The sequence below is a fragment of the Choristoneura fumiferana genome, chromosome 21 (assembly GCF_025370935.1).
Source record: "Choristoneura fumiferana chromosome 21, NRCan_CFum_1, whole genome shotgun sequence".
NCBI classification, from domain to species: Eukaryota; Metazoa; Arthropoda; class Insecta; order Lepidoptera; family Tortricidae; genus Choristoneura; species Choristoneura fumiferana.
Genome location: NC_133492.1, coordinates 15,465,572 through 15,493,488, shown reverse-complemented (window position 1 = coordinate 15,493,488; position 27,917 = coordinate 15,465,572). Strand labels below are relative to the sequence as shown.

At 39.5% G+C, this 27,917-nt stretch overlaps 1 protein-coding gene across 2 annotated transcripts; it reads left to right on the top strand.

The window, feature by feature from the left end:
* Positions 1-106: 106 nt before the first annotated feature.
* LOC141439778 (myotubularin-related protein 10-B-like) lies at positions 107-27,207 on the top strand. 2 transcript variants are annotated; one of them, XM_074104155.1, is made up of 12 exons: positions 107-521; positions 781-835; positions 9,711-9,847; positions 11,813-11,971; positions 14,754-15,209; positions 16,213-16,383; positions 16,875-17,004; positions 17,661-17,796; positions 18,662-18,902; positions 20,142-20,262; positions 23,534-23,706; positions 24,443-27,207. In XM_074104155.1, the coding sequence occupies exons 1-12, from the start codon at positions 465-467 to the stop codon at positions 24,665-24,667; spliced, it is 2,061 nt and encodes a 686-aa protein (XP_073960256.1). In that variant the 5' UTR covers positions 107-464; the 3' UTR covers positions 24,668-27,207. The 2 variants fall into 2 exon arrangements, with proteins under 2 accessions (XP_073960256.1, XP_073960257.1); XM_074104156.1 differs by lacking the exons at positions 107-521; positions 781-835 and adding an exon at positions 2,763-2,828.
* Positions 27,208-27,917: the final 710 nt, after the last annotated feature.

Here is a 27,917-nt window from a genome sequence, read left to right as displayed (position 1 = left end):
GTACATCTGAAAATATAATCAAAAATAAAACTAACATTGATTCAATTGGAATTAGGAGCAAGTCACAACACATACAATACAGTAAATTTAACATGGCAATGGCAACATCATAGTTATCTGTCGCTGTCGCTGTCGTTTCGTTGCATATTGGGGCATGGGAATGGGAATTTTGGAAATATTTACTTATTCTCGCTTAGTCCCAGTGCAGGTTTTCCTTTTACGGAATTATTATTAATGTTGAATACTTAAGTATTATGTGCAGCTTATTGTTTTGGCCAGTGATAAGGACCAATGGATCGAATGTCAGGTTCTAACAAATTATGTTTACGGGGATGATTCTTATCAAATCTGTGTGAATTCCACACAAATCATGTGAAATATTGTTATTGCTATCTAATTATAGTCCTCAGCGATATGTATTGCAGTTGTGTATATTTCTAGTGAAAATAATATAGTGACTTAAAATGAATGAGAAAAATCTAGCTGGAAATTTCAAGAGTTACATCAATGTATCTCCAAAGGTAACAAACATATTTTATACTAGCTAAATTTAATTCATTTCTTTGATCATTTTAGATCAGGATAACACCTGTCTGCCCAGTACCTGCTTCTTCAAACAAGCAGGGCAACAGATTTCTTATTTGAAAATAATGTTTATATTTTTAAACTGTTCAATATGTTTACAAGAATTATTTAGAATAAAGTAAACAACCATATAGTTGTAGCAAAGAACTATATCAGTTTAGAGGTTATTTATTTACTGAAAATATTTCTTTTTAGAATAATGGAGAGAAAAATGGGTCAGTTCAAGAGGTGAATCCAAAACTTTTAAATGGTAAGTGGTAATAATGTTAAAATAATACATGACTATTTTATGTCACACTCTTTTTTCAACTGCATAAAATAGGATTACTTTTTCAAATTGGTAATTTTCAACACCTTGTCAGCATGTTTATCAGTACCAGAACCAGTTATTCAATTGTGATGTTATTGTATAGACTTTTGTCATCACCATCTCAACCATCCTACTACTGGGCACAGGCCTCCTCTCTGGCTCTCCTTTCGGGTAGACCACTTTGAATGCAGTTTTTTTGATTGAAAGCAGGTTTTCTAGCGATGGTTCTTAGACATGTTTTATCAAAATCGGTAAAGCCGTTTTTGAGATATTGAACTTTTAAGTGTAAAAGTCGGGGGTTTTTCAACTTTTTGTTGCTTAGGTTAGTTGATAGATTTCGTCAAATGTCAACGCTAACCTAATTGAAATAAACCTTAGTGTTGTATTTTAATAAATTTCGATAAATGTCGACCAGATGCCATATTTTCTAACACAAATATAACTTGACCTTTAGGGGCTCTAATCTAATTGTAATAGATCTTATTGTAATTTTGGATGGATTTCGGTAAATGTTGTCCCTAATCTAATTGAAATAGACCTTAGTGTCGTTGTTTTATAGATTTCTATAAATGTCAACCAGATGCCATATTTTATTACCTCGAAGTTTCAGCAACATTACAGTTGCCGTGGTCACTAGTAGACTGAAGTGTAGGGGGTCAAGTCTGTCTAGCAGCGCGAGTCCTTCGAACTACCCGCACTTGATCACAAATAGTACCGGCACTCGTATCACGAACTACCCGCACTAGGTCATTTTTAATTGTCACCCTATCACACAGACACACAACACTAACAAGAACAACAATCCCTCAGAACATTCATCCCGACCCCAATACTTATTTATAACAGGATTCCATGAAGATGAAAGCTTATATCCATCGTCCCAGTCGAAATTTTCATGCTTTTTTATTTTATTTTTTATATTTTTATTTCAGATGAAACTTGGACCTCTAAAGATTCTAATCTAATTGAAATAGACCTTATTGTAATCTTAGGATAGATTTTGATAAATGTAGACCAGATGCCATATTTTCTGACACAGATGTAACTTGACCTTTAAGGGTTCTAAATTAGAATATTATACAAATAGACCTTACTGTCGTCTTTTTATAGATTTCGATAAATGTCGACCAGATGCCATATTTTCTGACACAGATGTAACTTGACCTTTAAGGGTTCTAATCTTATACAAATAGACCTTAGTGTCGTCTTTTTATAGATTTCTATAAATGTCGGCTAGACACCATATTTTCTTATATAGGGGTTCCTAAACTGCATCACGACACCCCGGTGCTTCGTGGCTCTGCCCAGAGATGTTGTTATGCTGTACACTCTCGCTTGGATTTCAACCTATCGCCATACCAAATTTCAATTTCATCTAAATTAATTACGCGATTTAAGCCTGTAGTGTTACCTCAGACAGTTACTTTCGCATTTGTAATATTAGTAAGGAAGGATACAGACAGATGTACGCACATACCAACGGGCAGAATTGTGATTGTGAAACAGTGATAGGGTTTTTTTGTGGTCAAGGCATAAAATTCATCACCAGACGGAACTAAGCCTATAAATTTACATACGTAATTTTATGATTATTTTATTTATATGAGTTAGGTCAGCCTGGCTCACCCCAAAGTTTTAAGTTAAAGGTTAAGTACAATGAAAATGTAACCTTCTGCTGCTTAGCACAATGTTCTATTCAATGCGCTATAAATTAAAAGAGAACCTTTAAATCTCCGTGTTTAAATCGTGAGCCGGTGATTTGATAATGCATATTACGATGGTGCGCTCATTTCGTATGCGTTGCGCGTGCTTAACTGTACCACCTCTCCATTTATGATTTCCTGGTACTTCGGCCCAGGAAACAGCGGAAGTGGCGTCCCAGTGCTAGTCATAAGCTGGCCGCCACTAGGAGCTATGGGTGTGCTAAGACGAGGTAGGTTTTTATTTAATGTCATATCATAATAATGTTATGTTAACGATAAGGTTTATGTTATTTAGGTACTTTCACTTACGCACTTATCTTAAATTTGATAGGAGCGAGAGTGAAATTTGCATAAAAGGTTATCAGATGCTGTTAGTACCTCAGTGATAAATTCTATATTATAGAATACAAATGTTCCGAACACCAGAATCTCAGTTATAAGTCTATCGGGTCCGTATCTTGCTTGCTTGAAGCATGTTTGCTTGAAGGTGGTTTGCAGTCTAGTGTGTAGTGTAAAAACAAGCAAGCACCGTCAGGCGTGCAAATTGGATTTTATTTGCAATCACGGAAGTTTAATTATTTTTCTGGTGGTAGAGTACTTATAAAACGAATTTGTAACAGAATCGCTTCGCTTCCCGCCTACAGCAAGCAGGCAGAGGGGTTCCCAAATTATACGAAACGATACCGATATTTGACGCTACTTGTATATAATTCTTCAGAGATAAAATATAAAAAGTGCGCTACAGTTTTTCCCCTGCAACCTGCAACTGGAGGTTCTTTCTTAGCGTTGTTTGCTCATGTTCGTGTTTTTGTTTCGGCGCGTGAGTCAGTGCAGTTTCACGGCCGCGCTTGCGCAATGCGAAGACTGATAAAAGAAGTTAACGGTTCAGTGCTCTTAGCGCCCCTGCGGCCCCGGTAGCTCGACGAAGGTTAGGCTACAGTTTCTTCGGATCTAATAAAAAGTTAGAAAGAAAAATTAGGCAGAGACAGTAATAGGTACAGTCACCAGCACTAATATCTGACACAACAATGCGTGCGGAGGACGTGTCAGATATTTTTGCACACTTCGCTGTAGCAGTTATTAACACGTTCGGCCCCAGTGACACAACGTCTGTGACTTTTTTAGTTCTTACTCCTATGCCAGTAACACGTATTTGTGACTGCTGGTGGATATGCGCTATGCCTAGCGTAAAAGCTTAGTGGATGGGCTCCGGCAACGTTCCGCTAAGCCCTTCCGCTAGCCATGCCGCTATGCCAGCCTTTAGGAGGTATGAATTATTTTGACACGCCATGCGTGTCACTGGCATAGGAGTAAGAACTAAAAAGCCACAGACGTTGTGTCACACTGGCACCAGAATATATTACATCTGTGACACGTTAACGTGTCACTGGCATTGAAGTGACTGCTGTGCTGTGGGATATGCGTAGGCATAGCGTAAGAGAAGAGTTTAGTGGATCGTTGCCGGGGCCGAACGTATTAATGCCAGGTCACTGTACATTTCTTAACAAGAGTACCTACTAAAAAACGATTCTCCGTCTCCACTAAGTTATTTGTATAGACATCTTATTAATTTACTAGCTGTTACTTGCGAGTCCCGCGACTGTGTGCGAAATAGTACATTGTGCAGGGCGGTAAATAAAGAATTACGAACGAGAGTCTATTATATTTGTAAAAGAAAAAATATAATTGTTCCAAATATTGGCGATACCTTAGGCTGTGCTCTTGACAGCGCCGCCCTCTACCTCCCTCAGCATGCGCCGCAACGTGCGTGTGCATGTAGACCATGTAGTCCTGCAGAAGCGCGCGCACGCGCACGCGGCACGGCGCAGCGCCATCAGCTTAATGACAAGAAAATGTGTACGCGCAATGACTCATTTACCGACCACGGGTTTCATGACAAGCACATTAAGGTCGAGGGTTTTATTTGGGGGGTTGCAGCCAAGGTAGCCTGCATGTTATGACACTGTTTTCGAGCAAGTGTGATGAAAAATTTATTTATCGCTATCCCGCGGGAACTGTGCAATTTCCTAGGCAACAAAACTATCCTACACCGTTCCCACAGTCTCAAACTATCTCCATACCAAATATCATCTGAATCGGTTCAGCGGTTTAAGCGTGAAGACATAACAGACAAACAGACTGTTACTTTCGCATTTATAATAATATTAACTAAGGGCTAGTAACGAAGTAATATTTTAGTGTTTCATCTCTAATCGTATGTAATCACTTAATCAGTAAGTTTAAAGTCGAAAACAAAACAGATTATGTAATGTACCTAATTAAAATCAAATAATATTTATTTTTACGTTTTACTGATACCTATATATTTGTTTTTATGTAAATTGTTTACTCAAGTCGCTTGTAGACTAGTTTTCTAATAACATCGGCGCGCATTTTGCACGAAACTAAAACAACTTAATTGAGCATGCGTCATAAGTGGGCCAGTCTTGTTTATTTCTAAGCACATCCCATTTGGGGTTTACCTCCCGGTAATACCAAAAATAATGTCTCAAATATTTTTTCTCGTACGATGTTTTCTCACCGTTACGTATTACATATTTGCACAAGACAAAAGCTCACACTTAAATAAACAAGCCTCTTTGTTGGAGTTGCTACAATGCGTTTGGTGTTCACGCGCCTTTCTCAGTTCTCGTTGAATGTGGCAAATATATTTTCGCTTGTAGATAAATGTAAATAGAAAGTGATAAAGTCGGGTCACATCTTAATTAGGTAGTTTTCTGTTCTGGATAAAACAATCTATTTAGTCAGCGAATATTGGATAGGTACAAAAAATTACAGAGATGAAGAGATGAAGCGCATCACGCCGTGCCAATAAGTGTCACTCGGCGTAACGTCACGCGGAAATTTAACTGGCTTTGTCGTCATAATTTTTTGTTTAATTGGCAAAAGAAAAAAATATTCTGTGATAATGATAATCAGGGGACACGGCAGTGCCCCCGCCAAGTCGAGCAAAACAAAAACAAAGGCACGGCCGTACCATACTTTTCTCGAAGCCATTCAGGCTATTTTCAACATCTAATTGACGGGCTTATTAGACGTTTTAGGACAAGCCTATTTATTGCTGCACACGTTAATGAGGGTTTTCCGACAGGCGAATATCGCTAGGTGGCGTTAGTATCGTCGTGAGGTCTGTTTGAAGGTGGGGCCACATGAAATCAATCAACGCTCGTTTCCAGTTCCAGTGTCAAATCTGGTCACGTGGCATATAGCGATAAAGCTGAAAATGTTGAGCTTTATCGCTGGAAAAAAAAGCCTCTTCAATTTCGGCAAAAACACTGTTTTTTTTTTCATTCACTCCAATTTCTTTTATTTGTACCACTGCCACGATTGCTACTAAATGAGATAAAGAAATCAGCTTCAAAGGCCAAGATCAATCCTGCAAGAAGCCATCTGGTCGCTGCTGCTCGACGCGGCGACTTGACGCTACTTTTTTGAGTCGCGGGAAATTCAAAATCACCGTCAAAATGGGGTCACGTGACCAGATTTATCGCTGCAAACGAGCGACTAGCGACTGCATGTGGGGGCACGCTGACGTTTCTTTAGTTACCTATTTAACCAATCACGAGCGAAACCCTCATTACATGTTTCATCATCTGCAGTACCTATAATATGGAGTTAGGTACAGTCAGCGTCATAAAGTACGTAGCAGTCAAGATCACCAAATACTTGGAAACATCCAAATAGTGATTAACATTGACCCAATCAGTGATCAAATTGCTCAGGCCACCCATCGTGTACAAATGTACTGGAGCATTGCAGATCGCCAAATACTTGGTAACATTCAAGCTGACATACCTGTCGGCACGAATATGATTTCTATATCTCTATGGTCAGCCTGGATTCGCAATTATGTCAATTCTTATGTCCGACAAAGTCTCATGGATGATAATAAAGAGATATAGTGATGTACAATTATGCTCAAGCATATTACTTTAACTTTAAGATATCTGTGTAACGCTACTAGCACCACAAATGCACCCGAGAGCCACATGGTGGTAGGATCCTCTCATTAGACGGGTACACCTGTTGCCATGAGCAAGACACAGACCGGGGCCCGAGGGCCCCATGGTTCCTCCGCCTTCCCCAAAGAACCCCCTTACCTCCATATAAATGCAATGTTCTTTTCATCTATATCTCAATATTACTACGAGTATTTCTACTCGTTACTAAGTTGTTACACTTTACAAACACTCACCAAGTTAGGGGGGAACTTAACCATCTGCTTCGCACAAACCAACACTTGATTCTAATAATTATAAACCATTTTTCCTTTCATTACAACCCTTCGTGTCTCACATTCAATCCTCACCCGTCCAATCCTCTCTCTCGCCTCCCCGTCACACCTTAGTGTTACCAGTTATAAAGTTGCGTTCAGAAATAGTATAAGGAACTCACCAGTAATTGTAACTCGCGATCGTTCGCGACAATACCACTGGTAGCGTAGCCGCCGAAAATGGCCAAAATATCCAAAAGTATGGGATACACTAGAAAACTGAGCTTTATTTTAAATGTCACAAGGTTTAATCTCGGGTTGAGTGCGAAATAAATTAACAGGTCATAAGATTCGATCTTTTGCAGAACCATCACCATATAGCCAGCGAAGTCTTACATTCGATATGGCTCACACTATTTATTCTAGGCCTGTATCTGTAATCTTGGATCTCTAGATTCTGTACCTGCCTGAATGTAGTGGAATCTTTAAGATGGAATAAGAATTTAAGGATTATTCCAATTGTTTAGAATTGAAAGTCTATCCCGCGTTGTGAAGTGTTCAATATCATCGTACCGAAAACACGTGTCTTGTGCGTTATCATGAGGTTATCAGTGCCCTTAGTGTAAGTTTTCGGTTACAAAATACATCTCGATCGCGATCGCGTTAAATTCTCAATTTGTATGGAAACACGAACATCGCAAACGTTCCGCACGTATTTTGTAACCGAAAACTTACACTAAGGGCACAGCCGTAGGATTTGTTTAGGTACGCATATATCTACCTAATTTTAGTTATGACTATATACATACGGTTAAGTATGTACTGACTGATAGAGTAAAAAGTAATTGTAGCCGCAGGTCATTGCCATCTCGTGTAATAATAGTTTGGTCGTCCGCAAATCGATCGTCAGGTTGTCTGCTTTTAGCATCCTCAAATTTTGCTCTGAAATTGAGGGCTAAGAGAGATGTGTAAGGCTGTGTTTCTACCAAATATGTGCGAGGAATCTGTTTTTCATTAACCAATAGAAACGCTTTGTTTGCCTATCCTTCGCACAGCAGATCTCTAGTGGAAACAGGCCCTATACCACGAAGTGCCAAACTCGAACTTCGTATGTTGCCGTCCCGCTAATGCTTATGTCATTTAATACGCGAGTGAAAGGGACGGTGCGATACGAACTTCGATTTGCGAGTTTCGTAGTAGCCATCAGTAGCTGAGCGGAACGAGGGGAGATAAATAAAGCGTTTCATTCAAGGTTCATGAAAAATACATTTCTCGCAACACAATCCTCGCACATCTCTGGTGGAAATGGAGCCTAAAGCTTTCCACGTCTTGCCTACACGTGGAGCAGAAGTTCGCACCAAAGTTGACGCTATGAGCACCAAATAATTAGTAGTTCCAACCATGGGCTTAAGCCTGCTTTAACCTACTACGATTCAGTGTCCTTTATACTTGTTGTAATGTGACATCGAACTCTCTCGTAACTCGTAAGTAACATAAAGTTTCATGTTCATAAAACAAAATTTTGACTTAGGGTGCATGCAGGGGAAGCTAGAGCCTAAAGCGATCCTTTCATTCACTTTCGTCCAGAATATTGCTGCCGCTCAAACATCCAGTTCTTCCAATTTTTTCTTAATGTCATACCCTCATTACGTGTCGGCACTTTATGAATGAGTGTGTCATGCGTCAATGACCTTAACCTTAATTGGTCCTTCGAACCGCTTTGGTTTTTTGCGGATCCTAAGCGAGGGACAAAATTAGTATAGACAGCTATTAGGTTAACTTAACACATTCATTGACGTGGTATTTAGGCTAGATAATAACGTACGTGAATTTTAGGTATCAAAAGTGATGGCTAGAATATGGCGTCTCGGAGACAATCAGAACACAGTAGGTCCATTACTCAACAGTGCAAAATAGGCTGTGAAAAAATTTATCTGTTCCTAAATAATGTACAGTCGAGTTCATAAGCTTGTGAGCCAAAAATTGATCAAAAATATCTAATCACGCTTCTACGCCGATTACAATAGATGTGTTCAGATATTTTTGATCAAAATTTTGCTCACAAGTTTATGAACTCGACTGTACTATGTATTTCTTTATCGGATATTTACCTTGACGTTGACAGTCTTGCTGAATGATCATCCCATTCCAACTGTATCTTATCTAATCTTAAACTATAAGTAGGTATGACTTCTGTGTAACTTGTTTATTTATTTGGTCTGGTACATAAAAAAATCATACTTTTAGATAGGTACTTATTTAAATGCCTTGCTCTATTCGTTAGATCCATTACATTCCATCTTACGTGTTCGTACAGTCAGCAACAAAGATATGAATACAGCTAAAGTGCCAAAAATATTGCCTGAACGTAAAGATAGTGTATACCTACATATTTTTAGCACTTTGGCTGTATTCATATCTTTTTTGCTGTCTGTACATATTTGACTAAGCATTCATGATATTCGAAATATTAGGCAATCTAGAAACTTTACTGTCCATCATGTAGCTTAGAAATTCACCGCCTGGTAGTGGAATTAATGGATTATCAATTTATTATGGTCACGTAAAACATTAAAAACTCTCTCTATCTATCTCTAATAAATACATCGCAGTTGTGATTTCTTGTCGACATGAGTACTTCTTAGGTCGCATTCAAAATGATATTTGAAAACGGTCATAATTTGACTTGCAACGTACAATACATCTAGACAAAAATAGAGCCGAGAAGTTCTCGAATGGAGACCTCAGATCGATCGGCCAGATGAACGAGATGGCCAGATGACCTGGTTAAAGCCGCGTGGTTAAAGACCGGAGTTCTATAGGGGAGGTATATATCCAACAGTGGGAGTCCTTCGGCTGATTTGATGTTTGTCTGCAGGCGAGCAAGTGGTGGGCGCGGCGCACAGCGTGGTGCTGCTGACGCCGCTCAGCGACCGCGACCACGGCCGCTTCGGCTCCCTCTTCGTCACCAACTACAAGCTGTCCTTTGTGCCTCTGGAGAGGTCACAGGATGACGTGAGTTACTCTGGCTCTTTAGGGGCTGATGGCTGATGAACATGAATATGAGTAATGAGCGAGCATTCTGGCAAAAGTTACATTACAGCAGAGGTTTCCAAAGTGGTCCAGGGAAGACCAGACGAGGGTCCACGTGGGCGTGAAAAAAAATGGAGGTTTTGGGAGTTTTGGGAACAAAGTAGAAAAGTAGAAGCTGCATGGCTACTACGAAACTCGAAGTTCGTATCGTACCGTCCCTCTCACTCTCGTATTATACAGTTTAAGTGTCAGAGGGACCGCACGACACGAACTTCTAGTTTTGAGTTTCGTAGTAGCCCTACCGACAACAATAAAACTTTGAAAGTGGTGTACAGTCAGCATCAAAAGTAGCGGATCACTTTTTTACTCTGTCGCATTGACATATTGACAATCTTGCATGGCGTTTATATAGTAAGTACGTGGCTGTTAAACGACAAAGTACGAAAGTATATAGCCACTTTTGATGCTGCCTGTACGAAGAAAAAAGTTTGGGAACCTCGATGTAAAAATTATAATATTCACAATGGTGGAGACGGACGGATGCTGTAATGCAGATCTGCATTACAGGTAAAAGTTGTTTTGAGATTTTGCCGAGCATCCGTCCGCCATCCACCATCGTGAATAATGAAATTTTTACCGGATGGCCAAGTGGTTAGAGAACCTGACTACGAAGCTTGAGGTCCCGGGTTCGATTCCCGGCCGGGGCAGATATATGTATGAATGTTTGTTCTCGGGTCTTGGATGTTTAATATGTATTTATCCATATAAGTATGTTTATCCGTTGCCTAGTATCCATAGTGCAACCTTTGCTTAATCGTGTAAATGTTCATAGCAATGTTTAGCTCTATGCTTGGCTCTGTTCGTTTTTCAGTCCGACAAATTTAAAAACGGCGAATGCTCGATGTTTCGTTACAATTTAATGCTGCTTAATTAACTGAGGAAAATAACAAACTAAAATATACCTGTATTTTCAATTGTTACCTGATTCGTTTACTGTTCCTTATTACTTTCTAATGCCAGGTAATCTATTTTTTTTATAATGATACTGCTACAACCGCCGCAGATAACGTCTAGTCCGATTTTGACCGTAGCCGTGACCAAACAGAATTCGTTCTACCACTAACTCCGATTCAACTTGCAAACTTCTTAACTGTATACTGAACATATTCTATTGTCGGCTCAAACCGCTCGTTTCACGGCGATTTTGAACACCTACACTACAAATAAAGGGCGTGCAAAATAATGGTATATTTTTGTGTGTGTGTGTTTCATCTGTTTGTGGTATTGTTAGATTGGTAACCAAATTTAGTGCTCCTGTATGTTGCTATTTCTGCATGAAGTGACAGCCATCAGCTTATCCGTTCCTCTTATCTGTTAACTCTCGAAAATTGTATGTCTTACGTCTGAAGACGTTACAAGGCGTGAATGTAATGTATGTATGAACTCCTATATAATTGGACCCAAATCACCCCCTAGTTTTTGCCGGGCACTCTGAGCACGTGCTTATACTTATAAAGATAAAACTTACCCCCTTACTTACCTGACTTTGTATGCTGCAAGTAGCAAATAATAAACATAGGGATGTTGACTCCGCCAATCAACTGACGTACTTTTTATGAGCTGTCAAAACACAATTCTCCCATAGTTTGAATGGAAATAGCAACATGTGACGTCACTTGTTCGCCAACTCCATCAACTAACTATTTATTTGTTTTTAAGCAACAAATTTTTGCAGTTAATCGAAAATTAATATGGTTTTCAGGGCTAAAATAAAGCGTTTTTTTACTGGAGTCGTGCCTTCGAATTATTTTTTAATGCTGTCAACATCCCTATTAATCGTTAAGCTCGTGTAGTACACCTCATTATTCAATTTATTTATAGACCCTTTCTCACAAGATCGAATCATATAAAATAAACACTAACCTTTTCCCTGTTCTGTTGTACTAGGAGTGCAGCCAACGCAACATCCTCCTCGGGCCTTACGACGCGGCGCTCACGAGCGTCGGCGCCGTGTGGCTCACGGACGGCGGGCCGGCGCGGCGGCGGCGGCTCATGCCCAAGGGGGATATGCCCGGGAAGGTCAAGGGGCTACAGGTCATATGCAAGGTAGCTATGCACTCCTGGTACCCATTTGTTAATTAAAATGAACTTGTATACATTTAGATATCAGCATTTCTTAACCTCGGGTCGCGGGCGGTATTGGGATGGGTCGTTGAAACTCTAGTTGTTGTTTTTCAATATTTTATTTTGACGTCAATTTTAGCGGTATTTTAGGGTCGCCAGCCAAAAGGGTTAAGAACCGCTGATTTAGATATAAAATAAATAAATAAATAAATATCACGGGACAATTCACACCAATTGACCTAGTCCCAAAGTAAGCTTAGCAAAGCTTGTGTTATGGGTACTAAGCAAGGGATAAATATAATTATATAGATAGATACATACTTATTTAAGTATATAAACACCCAAAGCATATTAAACACCCAGACCCGAGAACAAACATTCGTATTTTTCATACAAATATCTGCCCCGACACGGGAATCGAACCCGGGACCTCAAGCTTCGTAGTCAGGTTCTCTAACCACTAGGCCATCTGGTCGTTAGATGATGGTTAGATGGTACATAACAGTAAAAAAGAAACAGATTTAAGATATATTTTTTTACCTCTGGACCGTTTAAGAATGCGGTCTTGCTAGAGTTTGTAGATTATAGGAATGTAGGGTAAAATGTTGTGCGGGCATTGATTTTTACTCGGTCTATTTAAAGGAGAGATTTTTTGGTCGGTAGAAAATAACTATGACTACTCCCTCCATCATGGTAATTTAGCCACATCTAATGAATGTGCGGTATGTTTGACATTATCATTAAATTAATTTGAGGAAAGTCATTATATTTTCCTTAAGTGTTCCATTAGGAATTTATGGCATCAGTATGGTCTAGTGTGTACATAGAATGAAACAATCAGATTTTTTGTTACTGTTACTACGTCGTTTATGAACTAATAGTAGTTTATATAGCTGATACATAATGAAAGGCCTAAAACACAAAGAAACGGCGCTTCGTACAGACGTAGCCGTCTCTTGTCGCAGAGTACCAAAGTAATTAGTTTTAATCGATAGACATAGGAATCCTCAGAGTAACACCAAATTCAATCAAATAACTAAAGCGTCCACTAAAGGCTTGTTTCAACACTTAGGGACTGTTTCAACATCCATTGATTAGCGTTAACCGACGGTTATATGTGATGCCGTCTCCGTCTATTCGAACAAAACAAATAGAGACGGCATCACACCTAACCGCCAGTTAACACTAATCAATGGATGGTGAAAACTGGTTCCGGGCAGAACATTTTATATAGCTATTCACACTTTCCCGACACCCATTTTCTATAGAAATGACCGACATCTGACATGAAACAGTACCCTTAGTGTAAGTTTTTGGTTACAAAATACGTCTCGATCGCGTTCGCGCTAAAATCTCAATTTGTATGGAAACACGAACAGCGCCTCTAGCGGAAAGTTTGCGATGTTCGTATTTCCATACAAATTGAGATTTTAACGCGAACGCGATCGAGACGTATTTTGTCACCGAAAACTTACACTAAATAGAATAGAACAGCGAAATTACTACGAAATTGGAAAATTGAAGTTCGTGTCGTTCATTCCCTCTGTCACTTATATTATTAATTACATGAGTGAGCGGGACGGTACGACACGATCTTCGATTTTCGAATTTCGCAGTAGCCTCCCAGACAATCAGACACCCGACAAAGTGGGCACGGGCTCTTACTGAGATATCGATGATACAGTCTGTTTGTTTTGTCTGAATAAACAGAGAGAGCATCACATCTGTCACATAAAAGATGTCGATGAATGGTAACAGGCCCTAAAACTAATATTTCATGCCAGTTACAAAGCATAAAGATCAAATGGTCCGGTAACCCGATACGGCGGTTTTATCTAATCAGCTTAACCGAGTCGCGCTCTACGGTTTCACTGTCACAATCCAGTTGGTTTGTCAGCACGGGGTACTGTCATTCAGTACCTCAATCAAGTAGGGGCTTTTGGACATTCATAAATCATAGTTCTTATATTTCTGAGCAATAATTTGTGAACATGACTTTATTATTAACGGCGTAGAAGCATGTTTAGATATTTTTGATTGAATTTTTGCTCAGAATTATAAGAACTCAACTGTACGATGTATATTTGACATTGGGAGACTTTGTAAATATCCATTTCATTTATTTGACGGTGGAAGCATTTTACACTCCCACTGAACATAGTTATAGACTTGTTTTTTATTTTGTCATGATTCGATAGAGATCTCATCTCTTAAGGGTCTCTCCAAACCTATCGACGGGAACCGATCAAAAAACTCTTGATAAAGGCGTCGATCGGCTCGGCCGACGCGAAACGCTCTTCCTTTTTCGCTCTTATTGCGGGTCATAAAAGTGTTTTTTGGTCGGCTTAAGCCGATTCCGGGTCTGTAGATGTGGGGAGACCCTAAGATGAGAGTTAAGGTACTTAAATAAAGAACACCATACATCCCTGTAAAATCTAAATGTTTTAACCCATGTAATTTGTATCTTTTATCTACCTCTATACGTGTTTGTATGTTTTTCCGTCTTTCACGTCGAAACGGAACGACGGATCGACGTGTTTTTTGGCATAGAGATAATTTATGGGTCAGAGAGTGACATAGGCTACTTTTTATCCCGAAAAAATGCACAGTTCCCGAGGGAACAGCGCGCGATAACCGAATTCCACGCAGGCGAAGCCGTGGGCAAAAGCTATATAGTTGTAATATAAATTGTTTACAAAAAACCCACACAAAAAACTCTAACGACCGATTTCAGTCTCAAAAAAAGCTAACACTTGTCTTTCAGAACATGAAAGTCCTCACATTCAGTTTCGTGAACTCCCCCATCGGGCACGGCCGCCGCGTAGCCATGGCGTTGATCCACCACGCCTTCCCCAAACGGCACGACCTGCTCTTCGCCTTCGAGGTCAAGGAGCCGTACTACCCTACCCTACCCTCAGACTTGAACATGTTCATACGCCCTGGTGATTGGAAGAGGGAGTTGGAAAGGTGCGAGTGTCCCCACTGGCGGATAACTTGCATCAACGGGACTTCGGATGCGTTCATGCTGACGGCTGGGGAGACGCTGATAGTGCCGAGTTCTGTGCTGGATTATAACCTGATGGAGTCGGCGCGGCACTTCCGGTCCGGCCGCGTGCCGGTGTGGGTGTGGGGCCGGCCCGCCGGCGCCGCGCTGCTGCGGAGCGGGGAGCTGCTGCCCACGGACCACTCGGCTACGGCTGAGAGCGTCTTGTTGGAACAGGTACGGTTGTCTATGTCTCAGACCTAATAAGACTAGGCGTGCACGGCTGACATTTTGTGACGGTGATAGTCGGGTCTCTGTTTTTCTCATTGTATAGTCTGTTCGCCGACAGTAAAGGCCGCCTTACACATGCTCGTTACTAGCATGCTAATAAGCATGCTAGTGTCTGTAGTACCAGTATGTCAATAAATAAGCAATAAGCATGCTTAATAGTAGCACGTGTCCGTGTCCTATACACAAATGCTAGTAGGTAGCATTTGCTCAATAGTAGCATGCTTTCGTGCTAGTAAGGAACACGTGTAATAGTAGCGTCATTAAAAACCGAAAATCTTTTTCGGAAAAAACTTATTACAATTATCATTAGGTAGGTAAAGGTAGGTATGCGATAATTAAGCAAAAAAAAGTTCTATGTACAATCAAGTGCAAAGATATCGACACGGCCAAAGTTACAAAAATATATATACCTACACGGCTTTATGCACTTAACATTACGGTCGTGTATACATATTTTTGTAACTTTGGCCGTGTCGATATCTTTGCACTTGACTGGTACAGTCGAAGAAAACACGTGCTAGGGTGGAACCCAATAATCACGCAATAATTACGCGTTCAGTTACGTGGGTGCACACTCACCGGGGTTCAGCTGAAAACCAGCGCTGCAGCTCTGGTTACAGGGCTACGGCACATGCTGAGCTGAGTCCTTTTGGCATCACACTACACCACAATGTCTCTTATTTTTCTCTCTTCTCCTATTTATGTTTTTATTGTGTTTTTGTTGTGATGTGGTGTGTTTTTGTTGTCAATAAATGTTGTGAGTTTGAGTTTGAGTTTGAACCTTTTCATAATCTATGATTTCTTTGACAAATGTATGGGATGTCATCATGACATTAGTAGCACAAAGGTTCCACTCTGATACGTGATTCGGTTTCCTTGACTGTACACTCATATATTACTAACAATGGTAACAGATCCCAGTAATGGTACCAGATTTGATCCGTCCCAGGTCCGGCGTTCCCACCCAAAGCTGACGCCGCCGCACGTGATCCACCTGTGCGGGACCAGCCTCGCGGCGCCGGCGGCGGCGGGCGCCGTGCTGCCGCCGCTCGCCGCGCTGCAAGCCTCCTACAACAAGCTGGTGGAGCTGTGCACGCCCACCACGCTCGGCGGCTTCTGGGTGAGTCGCCTTCCTTAATGTTATGCACTCCTGGTACCTGGTGTAAGCCAATTAGGTGGTGTCCTGGGTAAGAAAATCGCTTTACGGCTATGCGCTCCTGGTACTTTATTATGTCAATTGGGTGGTTTCCTGAGTAAAAAAATAGGAGGCCACGAAGTAAGGGATTGATGGACGAGATTGGGGTAGACGAGACCGGATAAAACAAGTCCAGCAATCCCTGTTCTGACCGAGGATTGCATGTATGTATAGTGCTTTTCTCAAACAATTTGAGGAAATTATTTTTCATTTTCATTAGTGTTTTAAATTTGGACTGTTTTTTTTTGTTTAATTTCTCTCATCTCGATTGTGTGTTGGCTGTACCAAATAAACGTTTTATCTATCTATCTTTTTATTTTTATGAATGTAGTCTTGTAATGATTGTTATCAAGTACCCTGTTGGGGTCCCCGTCCTGTTACTGTTACTGTTACAATGTGTTGTGCGTGTGCGGCAGGTCCAGGACTCTCAGTACTACTCGCTGATGGAGGCCAGCCGCTGGCTGCGGCACGTGGCGCGCTGCATCGCGTTCGCGGACGACGCGGCGCGCCATCTCGCCGGGAACGTCACCGTCGTGCTGCAAGAGGGTCGGTTGGGGTTGGGGTCGGGGTCGGGGTCGGGGTCGGCTCGCATACTTATGGAAAGGCAGAATGTAATGTTTGTCATAACTCTTTTTTTCTCTGAATCCAATAATTGTTTAGAATTTTTATAAAACAAACCTAACCTACAATTTTGTATAGGATGATAAAAAAATTCAGAAAAAATTAACGGTTTCAGTGGGAAAAAAAATATGGCAAACAATCATTTGGACAAACATTATATAAATATGCGAACTTTGGCGCGTCGTACGCTTAAGCACAAAACACACGCAGCCCGGGCGTGGGTCGGGAGTGCGGCGGATCTATTTACGTGGCTGTATATGAACAATATTACACCCACGGGGGGTTCGTAAAAAGCCACGTAAATAGGCCCGCCGAACTTCAATATCTTAATAATAATAAATCCATTTATTTCGGGTCATTAACATACATATAATCAATTTGGTGACAAAACGGCGTTACCTTAAAAATAGCTGAACCGATTTTGATGAAACAGCTAAAAACCGCCGCAGGAATACTCGTTTTTATGAAAATAACCGCATTGTGAAAGGACACACTATTAGCAATTGTAACAATTAACTTGGTGCAACCCACACTTTGTTGAATTGCGCAGTACACTAACTAAACTATGTTTTTTATTCCAGGCGATGGTGTAGATTACTGTGCTGTGGTATCGTGCCTGACGCAACTCCTCGTCGACCCTTACTTCCGAACGATCTCTGGCTTCCAGTCGCTCATCCAAAAGGAGTGGCTCGCGCTCGGACATCCCTTCTGCGATCGGTGAGCTCCTTTGTTTTATGCAGCCCTGGTACTTTTTGTCTTAATATTCATGCATTACTAGAGTTTACCCGCGGCTTCGCACGCGCAAATCATAAAATGCAGCAGTTCACTTGAAATTCCGGGATATTATATTTCGCATTTATAATATAAGTAGGATGACTTTTAAGGCTCAAAACAAAAATTACAAAATTAATAGGTACGGACAACAATTAGGCCTGGAAATTGAACAGAAATACTAAGTTAATTCGAGATAATTACATTGTACTTTGTATTGTTGTATTTAGAATACCTGTTTCAATACATGCCAAGTTTCACTCAAATCCGTCCGTCCTGCCGTTTTGAAATTTTCTGTTATATAGGAATTGATAATTAATTGGGTCTCATTCATCAGTTGTGCAGTCACCAGCACCAATATCTTCCACAACAAGCGTGTATAAATCTGATGCAACTCTATTTCTAGCGCTGTAAAGACGTGTCAGATATTTTTGCACGCTCCGCTGTGGCAGATATTAATGTACTGTACATTGCCGTCGACGATCGATCTCTTATAAATCCACTAACTGGCCAAGTTGTCACCCGTAACTTTGTCTGCGATGAATTGCTCTCTCGCAGTACCTACAGATAAAAATATTCTTTGTGGCGCACAGGTTTGAATTGAAATGACTGAGATACCTACAGCCATAGTCATTAAAATGGATACACATGTCACTCACGTATTATATTAATAGTCGACATATTCCCGACGTTTCGAACCAGTCCGTGGTTCCTCAAGGGTTTGGTTCGTAACATACCGTTCTGTGCACCCGCACCAGCTAATAGGCCCTAAGACATTTCCCACTGTCCAAATGAGGCATTATTCGTACAGATTCGGTCTCCCCCGGCCCGGCAACCCCAAAGACATAACACCCAAGGACTCTTCGCTGGCGCAGCCGGCGCCGGTGTTCGCGCTGCTGTTGGACTGCGCGTGGCAGCTTTTGCAGCAGTTCCCGGACCGCTTCCAGTACTCGGAGACCTACCTCACGACGCTCAGCGATGCCGCGCACAATCATCTCTTTGACACGTTCCTGTTCAACTGCCCGAGGGACCGCGAGCTGGCCGTGGCTAAGGTGACTTCAACACCAGGCTCTACAATCATCCCAGCCTATATACCTCCCACTGCTGGGCACAGGCCTCCTCTCAGAACAAGAGGGCTTGGGCCATAGTTCCCACGCGGGCCCAGTGCGGATTGGGAACTTCGCACGACCCATTGAATCGCTTCGCAGGTTTGTGCAGGTTTGCTCACGATGTTTTCCTTCACCGCAAAGCTCGTGGTAAATTTCAAATGTAATTCCGCACATGAATTTCGAAAAACTCACAGGTGCGAGCCGGGGTTCGAACCCACGACCCTCTGCTTGAGAGGAGATAGGTCAAACCACTAGGCCACCACGGCTCTAACACCAGGCTCTACAATACGAAGTGCAAAATTCGAACTTCGTATCTTGCCGTCCCGCTGACGCTTATGTTATTTAATACGAGAGTGAGAGGGACGGTACGATACGAACTTCTATTTTCGAATTTCGTAATAGCCCCCCTGTTTGCTTCATTCAATAACCAACAAAAAGTTGGGAAACCCCTGACTTTGTCACTTCAAAGTTCAATATCTCAAAAACGGCTGAACCGATTTTGATGAAACGTGTGTAAGAATCATCGCTAGAAAACATGATTTCAAATAAAAAACCGCATTCAAATCGGTCCACCCGTTTCAGAGCTACGGTTCCACAGACAGACACACAGCTATCAAATTTATAACACCTCTCTTTTTGCGTCGGGGTTAAAGACAATTTCGGTCGATCAACTTTTTCTTTTATTTCGTTGCTATGGTTACGCCCCCTAAACAACTCTTTGAAACCATGAGTTTCTATTTGTTTTCTGTGGTTAAAATTAATCGAGCGTACATTTTCGCCATAGTTACAAGCCCGTTATTTTATGGACTATAGGATGAGCACGTTAGTATATTTAAAAAAACTATCACTGTTGTCTCTTAATAAAAAGCAAGAAAAAGTTGATTTCCCGTTTACATTATGTACAGAATAGTCATCGTCATCATCAGACATAAAGGTGATTTTCCAACGGCGAGACGAGACGAGAATTGAAATTTGTTTGGCGGAGAACGCGGAGGCCCGCGGCGGCTCGCAGCGGATGCATACATATTTAAATTCTCGTCTCGCCTCGCCTTCGGAAAATCACCTTTACAGCCGTACAGTGCCATAGTTTTACTTATGAAGGGACGTGCAACGCGTCAAAAAAAAAAGTGGCATCTCATAATTAGCGATCGTAAAAATTAATCAATATTTTTTTAATTTTAGAACTTCGTCCAAAGGCCAGTGTGGGACTGGGGCGAGCAGTTCTCAGAAAAAGATAAGGCGTTGTTCTACAATCCTTTCTACATGTCGGACAAGCCTGCCATGACGCCTAAACAGAGGCTATGTGAGTAACTTTACGATACAATACAAAAATATATATGTATATCTTTATACGCAAGTAGATTTACAGTACCTGGGGCAATAACTCTTTATTGCACAATGACCGGTACAGAAAACACATAGGTAATATATGTATACATACACTTCACTTCACTGCTACAGATCAATCCATACTATCCATACTAATATTATAAATGCGAAAGTAACTCTGTCTGTCTGTCTGTCTGTCTGTCTGTCTGTCTGTTACGCTTTCACGCCTAAACCGCTGAACCGATTTTGATGAAATTTGGTACAGAGATAGAATAGACCTGGGAAAGAACATAGGCTATCTTTTATCGCGAAAAAGAGGCTTTCAGGGGTTGAAATAGGGGATGAAAGTTTATATGGTGGAAGTTCGTAGCTATCGAAGATAAAACCATGAAACTTGGCATTTAGGCACTTAATAAGAAATAATTCTATATTTGTTTGAGCTTTTTTGAAAAAATCGACCTGTGATGGGATGAAATAGGGGATGAAAGTTTATACGCAAGGTCGTCATTATTGAAGATAAATCGATGAATCTTTATTAAACTTGCCATTTCGGCACGTGAAAGAGATAAATAGATATGTGTTTGCACGTTTTTTTTAATTCTTCCTGTGAGGGGTGAAATAGGGGATGAAAGTTTATATGGAAGATCGTCATTGTCGAAGATAATCGATGGTTCTTTATGAAACTTGGTATTTGGGCACGTGATAAGAGATAAATATGTACATATTTGTTCGCGCGTTTTTAAAAGTTCTTCCTGTGAGGGTGAAATAGGGATGAAACTTTATATGGAAGATCGTCATTGTCGAAGATAAATCGATGGTTCTTTATGAAACTTGGCATTGGGCTACTTATAAGAAGTAAATAGATACCTATTTGTTTAAGCGTTTTTGAAAATGTTACCTGCGAGGGGATGTTAGCAGAGGGGATGGTGCAGTGTTAGCAGAGCCTTTTAAGCTCATTAGCAAAATGTACGCAATGTGGGTCATTTTAGATGGCTTATTCACATAGACAGTCAGACATGAAAAATTATGATTTTCAGATTTTTCTTATTTATTGTGCTATAAGAGCTACCTTTATGCAAAATTCCAAGTTTCTAGGACTGCCGAAAGAACCTACTCTATAACTTTTTCTGTTGAGGCAATTTGTATGGAAACACCTTTTTAACGACTTTAGCTTTTGATTGCCTTGACTTAGAGGTGTGATTTTTTCACAGCTTTCGGACTATTGACCTGAGTTTAGGGTTTTAATTTCAACTCGATATATACCTTACCCGCGCGTTTACGAGATAAAGGGTCTTGACAGACAGACGGATGGACGGACAGCAAAGTAATCCTACAAGGGTTCCATTTTTTCCTTTTAAGGTACGGAACCCTAAAAAACATTTGATCTGGCGCTTTTCAAATTTCGACCTATTTACTTGAAAATATGGTGATGAAAGTTCTTAAGGAATTCCAAAAAAGTTACTACGTATAAGTAATTTATCGGAAATACGTGTAGCTATGCTTAGTAAAATGCCTTGACTTACAATAAAGGACGTAAGGTGTCAATAGTTCACTATGAAGAATTAGTCCTTTTGTGTTGCAGGGTAGAATACACGTCGTATTGCTAAATTGTAGCTACCCGCAAAATATTTATGTTTTACCAAAGAACATCGGATGGATGGATGTATGGAAGAACAAAAAAAAAAGTTTATATTTGTAGCAATGTACTAAAATAGGTTATTTTGGTAAACAGTAGAAGTTTCTATGTACCTACTATTATTGGCAGAATAGGTATCCTATATAAATTAAATACTTCCCAAAATTACTATTTCAAGCGGACGAAGTCGCGGGCAGAAGCTAGTTTACAATATTTTTTCCAAAAATGTCTGTATTGATATAAGCTTCTTCATCTAAACTACACATCCAACTAAATTCCAAAATAATGCAATTACTAATAAATTAAATTCTGTACTATTTTAATTTTATTACAATTCTGATTTTGGTTTAATACAGTTTCGATCTAGGGGTGCGTTATGTTAGTCTACTAATTTTTAGTGACATTAGTACAGTCAGTACCAAAGTGTGCATAAATATCTGATAAGACTCTTATGTCCAGGGCCGCCATGACAGATATGATGAGATGAGGACTGTCCAAGATCTTCCTAGTTTCGTAGATGACTATACTCGAGTCCAGAATTAGGCGAACCAACTTGACAGTTCATTACACACGAATGTTGCCACAGTTACACCAGTGCTGTAATATCGATATTAAAAAAGACTTGGGTAAATGTTAGAAAAAAATTGAATACGAAATAATAATAAAATAAATCTTAATTGAAAGATTTCGATTAAAATTTTGAACATCGGTAAGGACATCTTCCATTTTGTTTTATTGAAATTTCATATAAAAATTTCATTGGACTTAACCGCCATCGGCTTGCTTAGAACTAAAGGCTGACCAGGATCATAAAAAACCTGACGCGAGGGCAGCACTTCTACGTTTTATATTGTTACATTCTTTGCACTTACTGTACGACACATCAGTCATATTGACAACGGTGTCGGTGGTGTTATTTTAAAGGAATATATTCTAATCCCTCAAGACTTTTTCTATGACAAATACTTTTATACATTGTGAATTGTTTTCCTTCCAAAGCTATGGATAATCTTCGGCATTTTAACGCACAAAAACAAAATAACATTTTAAAATACCACGCGCAAACAACGTTACACTTTGAGAGCAATATACAGATGATGTTTGAATTTAGTGTTACCAGTGCAAGAAATTAGAACTATTGTTTTTCCGCAATATGGCGAGGTTTTTTTTAATTCTGGTCAGCCTTTTCAATACAATACAATAACTCTTTATTGCACACCGACACATATAGCAAGCAATTACAGAAAACCGGTATATACACAGAGACTTTCTGAGGTAAGCAATAGGCGGCCTCAGAGCGATCTCTTCCATCCATTTATTCCATTATTTTTTCTTCTATTTATTGTGAAATTTTCATTACGTTATTATTTGTTGTTATCCTTTTTGTCGTTTTCAGGCCTAAAGCTATGAAAATAAAAGTACAAAAGTGACAAACATTTTCATTCCGCGTCTACACAAGGTCATATCGACAAATTTGTATCAACATATTCCTATGCCTATTTATTTTTGCTATGTCAAGTAACATTTTCAGTTGGCAGTCTAGTTCGCCTAATTTTGGACTCGAGTATATATGATGAGTTTTATAGATATTAAAAATAATATTATACAGCACACACATCAATGCCGAGCAAGCAATCGGAGCTGCCCCGTCTAGAGCCGTGTACGTCGGTAGCGGGCATGGAGCTATGGTCGCAATGCTACGAGCGCTGGCTGCTGCCGTTGGACGCGCCGCACGCCGGGCCCGTCCAGTACCACGTGTTTAACTACGCCGTGCTGAAAGAGGTGAGCTCTCTTGCTGCCATGATAGCCTGGTACTTTCAGGTCTTCACTGAGGGATGACTTCAAACCGAAGCAACGGTCTATGGGGGAGGCCTATGTCCAACAGCGGACGTCCTACGGCTAATATGATGATTAAGGAAATAAAAATAGTAGATTGTACACCAAGAGCATAAAACGAGCTATTTTACCCAAGACGTTCATATAGCATTTATCAATGTTCAAGCACCATGTGAGTGAACTGAAAATGATATACTTACACAATCTGCAATTCAATGAATCAATTTACTGACTGACCACTTTACTCGTTGCGGGTGTCAAATGTTTCTAGTTTGTATTTTTTTACGCAGTGGACTCGTTTGTGAGGTATTAATTTTGTAAAGTTAACATTTACGTCAAAAAATAACTGACAACGTGGGGGACTAAATGAAGTCTGATAAAAAAAATCGATTTTCCCGAGCGAACCGTAGTTTCATTTTAGAAAGTTACACGTTTAACCAGTTGGCAACTCTAAAATTGACAGGTTAGCGTAGTGCGATGTTGCCAGAAAAACCAATTTTATTAAAGGTTATTGAATCACATAGTAACACTGATGGGAAGGTATACTCTTACGCGGTAATGATACCCTGGTACTCACCTGGTACTCAAGCAATAGTTTGGGTTCATATTTATAAGGCGTTGAACTTCCTATTTTGACACTTGACTGCGCCGAATGTTAACATGATAATTACTTCACCCACAGATACAACGACTGAACGAAAAGCTATCATCCCTTTCTATCTTAAGTAACCGGCAATCCAACGGGGACCTGGACGCGGAGACGGCGCGGCCGGCGGCCGTATCCCGATTCTTCCCTTTCAGCGTGAGTCGCGGCGAGCCGCGGTCGACCCTCGACAGTATGCAAGTCAGCCTTATAGACGCCTCCCTGCTTCTGGACTCCCAGTCGCTGCTGAACGCTCCTGACTAACGTTTCGCTAACTTTAGGTTCATTCATTGCTGTCAGAGATGTCTAATTGGCATTAATATTGTTAGTCTTTTGTAGAAATTTGAATAATGCAAGTTGCTTGCATATTTATGTGAAGTGTATTCAAATAGATAGCACACAGATGCTTTCATTTATTCAATCCATTCGTGCGAGTACTAATCGGCCTGTGCTCAGAGGTAAATGTAACTAATAATTAGTACAAAGAAACAGTTAATGCCAATTAAATATCTAACAGCCGCACTCGGGGACGTCAAGTATTTTTTAAATGGTCAATTGTCGGAATATATAAAAATATGAAAAGAATTGGCAAATAAATTATTTATGATTATGATGAGTTAAGATCCTATATTTTGACGTTTCTAAGTGTAGCAGTAATTTTAAATTTTGATGAAATGTCTACTGACCCCTCTCTGAGAAACGTAAATACGTAGAAATTGTGTTTCTATATCAATATATAGAAACACAATTTCTATCTCGTGGTCCCGGAGGCGAGCCGTCAGTAGACACTTTACATATCAACTGACTACTTCATACGTTAGGGTTGTGTTTATAACTTGTTTAGCGAATGATACTGTATCATACATACGATAGTATTTATGTGATGGCCAAATTTCAACAATGGTCTTGATTCCAAGAAGTAATTCAAAGCTTCTGCAATCTCTAAACGGTTTTTTACATTAAACTAGGATTAGTAGAGGTCAAAAACGATTTAAGAAACATGAAATGCCACTCATGCAGCTTAAAATGTACCAGAGTTGAGTTGTTAAACCTAGGTTAGAGTTGACAACATTTTGACACTAATAACCATGTTAAGTTTAGTTACTGTTAAGTTTTCTTGATTAGTAGTATCAAAATGTATGTCATAATTAACCAAATCTATTTCAGGTTTAACAATTTAATTGTGTGACCTCAGAACGCGCTAGAGGCCCCAGTTCGCTAACTTGTTATTAAATGATGCTTTTATAGAACAAGTTGTTTATGAACAATTTAAGTATTTTATTAAGCCATTTTGTTGAAGATTATTATAATAGGTTGTTAGAAATAAATACATGTGTATTATTTAATTTAATTTAAGAATGACGTACATATTATAAGAAGTGAATGTTAATAGTCTTAAATAGTAGATAGCTTAAATCAATAATGCGAGTGTGAATTATTTTCATTAAGTTTCTTTTGAGAGAGGAATTGAATATTGTAAAATTGTAATATAATATTCCATAGAACAAAACAGTGATATTTTTGTAATTGTGAAATGGTAACATGTGGTGAGACCATAACTTTAATAAAATAATAATAGAGGTAAAGAAATAAAAAGAGCTAAATATTTTTTAATATTGCGCGACAGCTTTGAATGGCTGCTTTTGAAGTATTTAACTCATTCCAGTTCCATTCAAAAACGTAAAATATAAACAACGGAGAACAAGTTCCATTTGTCTCCTAAAGTTTGTAAAGATTATCTGTTACCATTTAATTTTATTTATATATTTAATATAAAACCAAAATAATCTTAATTTTAACAATATGTTGTACAAAAGGCGGCTACCATTTTGTTTTTTATCGCTACTTAAGATTTCCAGTGGTAAAGTAAACGAGTCCCTTCTTTTTTAGGGCTATCTGAACAGTGTTATTTTTAAAAAAGTTTTCAATTACTAGATATTAACAATTCACTATCAAAATTTAGTTATATAAAAGCTGACACTTAAACTGCAACAAGAAAACAATAACACCACATTAATAAACTACTTAATAAACATTAATTAATTGTAATACTTTTTACTTTACGATTGTAACTCTTATGTAACTTATGTTATACGTGTCATAGTTTACAAATGTCGGTGTTATGAATAATCGGCTATTGCCAAGATTCCAACTGACCAAACATAACTATGTCACCTTAGGTTTAATTCTAATTTATCATTTTAGCAACAATTGGACTGATAAGGACTTCCCGGCAGAACAGTTCGATCGCGTAAACGACGGACATTGCACTCAGTAGAAATAAAACATCACACATAATTAAGCCAGTCCTTAGTTTAAGCGATCGCTCTGCTCGCATCTAACTTGGCCAAAAGTACAGAATATTTACATTTTTAACAATAATTTTAGCAATAATGTACAAAAACAACCCACTTCGGATAGAATGCACGATAAAAAAGTACAGTGAATTTGTCTTATTTACTCTAGTGCTTCGCCAAGTTAGAAAGATAAAACTTAAAACGAAACTTGTTGACTTGTTATCTGAGTGTATAATTGTATATTTTGTAGCATAGTAAGTTGAACGTAAAATATTGATGTAATTAATAATTCTATCGTCTGTTATTTAATAAAAACAATGAAGTGAGCTCGGTACGCTTGCACGCCCGCCATCCGGAACGGTGCCATTTAGTCGGGCGACCCCGCCCCGCCCAGCCCCCAGCCGCCGACGCCGACTGTCCCGGTGCAAATATTGTAAACGACGGCCGATCAAGTTGTCGAGTGTACCTGACACATCAATCGAAACAAATAAAAAATATTGCCTGATATTCGTTGTTTTCTCTTCAACACTCCCTAAAATGTTTAACCACAACTTCTATTTGAACTAAATATGTACTAAACAATATCAAAGTTGTCAGGGTCTTCAAAAATTGGTACTACCTTTAGAGCTTTATCTGTCAAACAACACGCATTACCATGCCAATTTACATACAGGTTGTCCTGGCCCCATGGCTTTAAATGCAAGGTTCGACTTTACTCACATAACTAAGCTGCTTTTGCTTTGCAACTTTTTAAAACCTTGTCCATGGGCCAAATGTGGTTAGAACCAAATACGAACTTCGGCCGAACATTCGGTAAAAATATAAAAATCAGCCGAACTTCGGTTCAATAACTCTAGTACCTGCATTTTAAATACGAATAGATAGATAAGAGATTGTTAAATATGATTGTAGAAAACGCCCTTTAATACCTTATTAAAAATACTTAGTGTTTATCAATGTTTAGTTTGTGAAAATTGTGAACCTATAACATTTTTTTTTATTCAATTTGAATTGTAATCAAGATGTTTATAGGTAGGTACCAAGATTATTTCATTTTGTTGTATATTGTAGGTACTGATATGGCAGCATTAATTTCAGTCGAAATAGTACAAGTAGGTTCTTTTTTTCTAGGGCCAAACGTTCGGCATTTGAACCGAATTTCGGCCGAATGCCAAAGTTCGGCCCAAGCTGCCGAAATTAGGTTACAACGAATTCGG

What these genes read in the sequence shown, in the direction of transcription:
- LOC141439778 (XM_074104155.1), top strand. Translation starts at nt 465, where the DNA reads ATGAATGAGAAAAATCTAGCTGGAAATTTCAAGAGTTACATCAATGTA. An exon ending in GAATCCAAAACTTTTAAATG is followed by an intron (nt 836 to 9,710) that starts GTAAGTGGTAAT and finishes GTTTGTCTGCAG; the next exon opens with GCGAGCAAGTGGTGGGCGCG. An exon ending in GGCTACAGGTCATATGCAAG is followed by an intron (nt 11,972 to 14,753) that starts GTAGCTATGCAC and finishes CTTGTCTTTCAG; the next exon opens with AACATGAAAGTCCTCACATT.